Source organism: Tigriopus californicus, chromosome 9 (genome assembly GCF_007210705.1).
Source record: "Tigriopus californicus strain San Diego chromosome 9, Tcal_SD_v2.1, whole genome shotgun sequence".
Classification (NCBI taxonomy): Eukaryota; Metazoa; Arthropoda; class Copepoda; order Harpacticoida; family Harpacticidae; genus Tigriopus; species Tigriopus californicus.
In genome coordinates this window covers 11,198,005-11,199,913 of record NC_081448.1, presented here as the reverse complement: position 1 = coordinate 11,199,913, position 1,909 = coordinate 11,198,005, and the positions used below count along the sequence as shown (strand labels likewise).

Genomic DNA, 1,909 nt, shown 5'->3' with positions numbered 1-1,909 from the left:
AAGCATTAAACGTGTTTGTGATTGTTGGAGAAAAATATAAACCACTAATTTACAATACACGGCCTTGGAACGTTGATATATCTGGTGAAAAAAAGTCTGGCTCAATTTATAGCTGCCCTAAATCTCGAGGAAGTAGACCAGATGGAAAAATGCGCTGGATTATGGTTTGGCGCTTTGAGCTAACTTCCGCAGAATGAATTTTGTGGAGGCTTTTGCGAAATGATGCTCTGAAAAGCTATCAAATGAAGAAATGGCACCTCTTTCTTAGTCACCAGCTCATATTTAAAAAAAAAGATGCCATCACCAACAATAATTGTGAAAATCATAAACAAGTGTTCAAAATTCTACCTCTAAAGATCAAGGTCGTAATATCGTTTGTTGGCCAAATTGCGTTCAAAAGTGACCTGCCAGTACTAAGAAATTAAGGAAACACTAAAGTAAAACTACAAGGAAACTGACGAGAGATAGCGCGCACCACAGATGAAGATAGAAAGGCAAATCCTCGAATAGGCTTGAAACCCGCCAAGGTTTCAGAAGATGCCTTTTAAGTTGACTTCGGTCAGAACCGTTCGTGTCTTTCAATAACCTTCGGCAATTCTCGGATTGTCCATCGCTCCCAAGGATTTCCGAAAGTCAACGGACTCGATTGGTGGTCATTCTCGAAACCATAGCGATGGCTCCAGTAACTCAGGATTTCCACCCAGTGGAACCAGGGTGGTTTTGGGCCGGGAAACCACGCCCACTCCTCAGTCTCAGTACGCTGATCTTCACTCCAAGCTACCAAGAGAGGTCACCACGAAGTTCGATGGAACTTCCAGAGATGTGAGTGCATATATATGTAGTGATGCTGATATGCGTTTATCACACCTGAAAACGAATTTGCTTAAGGGATTAATCGAAATGGTTCTTGACCTTCAAGCCAAATTGGCTCACTCGGAGAAGAAACAAAGCGAACTCGAAGATTATATCGATACAATTGTTGATGAAGGTGATCCAAAGTGCCCCGGATCTGCTTCAGAAGAACAACATCATGGAAAAGAAATACGGACGAATTGTTACGTAAGAACGAACTCAATTAAGTCATTACCAATGAGGACGACGAAACTCATCACGTTCTCAGTTTACGCCATTGCTACAATTTTCTATATATTTCCCTATCAAGTGGTTATGGCTGGAATGGGATGTAATGAAAATGAATTGACACCAACGCCCAGGATATGTGTGGGGGATGATTCCTTCCAATTGACCTCGCGTACCCTGATCACAGACTACCTACCATATCTTATAATGTATTGCCATATTGTGCCAAACCCTCCACCCGCCACTACCAAGCAAACCACCCTTTCTCTTGCTCCACACGAATCCGTCCTAATTTGGAAGCGACCCTATCGACCTAAACGACATGTGCTCTTTACTCGATTAAGCTCGACGAACTTTTACATTCCAACCCTTCAATTTATACTACTAAAAAGTACAGTGCGCGTTCACTTGACAAATCCTTCTTCTGCCATTCACCTGCGCCAAAAGATTAATGATAATCTGTTTATACTGCTTCATCTTGCCTATGCTGTTCCTTACCTATTATGTACACTTATAGACTATTAATGTGATTGAAACATCTTGCTTGTGAAACCAATAATAAAGTATGCAAAAGCTTTTCGATTTCAACTAAATCTTTCGGGAGAGGGAAACTCCGGTGAAGAGTGGAAATCAGGACAGTCATTGGGCGACGAATTATTGGATTTACTGTGGAGTTATTGTTGTAATAAATAAAATCAAGATTTTCCATTACAGAGAATCTGAATCAGGGGAGGGAGTCCCATTTGATGCCTCAGAATGTCGCATAATTTAAAACCAGCCCCAGGACCTAATTCTCACAATGGATGTACCAAATGTACTCAAATGAACC

General features: G+C 41.2%; 1 protein-coding gene and 1 long non-coding RNA gene across 8 annotated transcripts in view; both read left to right on the top strand.

Annotated features, from left to right (window-relative positions):
- The window catches only part of LOC131886129 (rab11 family-interacting protein 1-like), a 14,498-nt gene extending 12,619 nt beyond the window's left edge, over positions 1-1,879 (top strand). For all 7 annotated transcript variants that reach the window (XM_059234378.1, XM_059234379.1, XM_059234372.1 and 4 more), the window contains one exon: positions 1,795-1,879. In XM_059234378.1, coding sequence (XP_059090361.1) covers positions 1,795-1,852 — 58 coding nt within the window. In that variant the 3' untranslated portion in view covers positions 1,853-1,879. The remainder of the gene's footprint in view (positions 1-1,794) is intronic.
- LOC131886130 (uncharacterized) lies at positions 616-1,656 on the top strand. Its single transcript, XR_009373895.1, has 2 exons — positions 616-822; positions 889-1,656. It is a non-coding gene; the product is annotated as an uncharacterized LOC131886130 (long non-coding RNA).
- Positions 1,880-1,909: the final 30 nt, after the last annotated feature.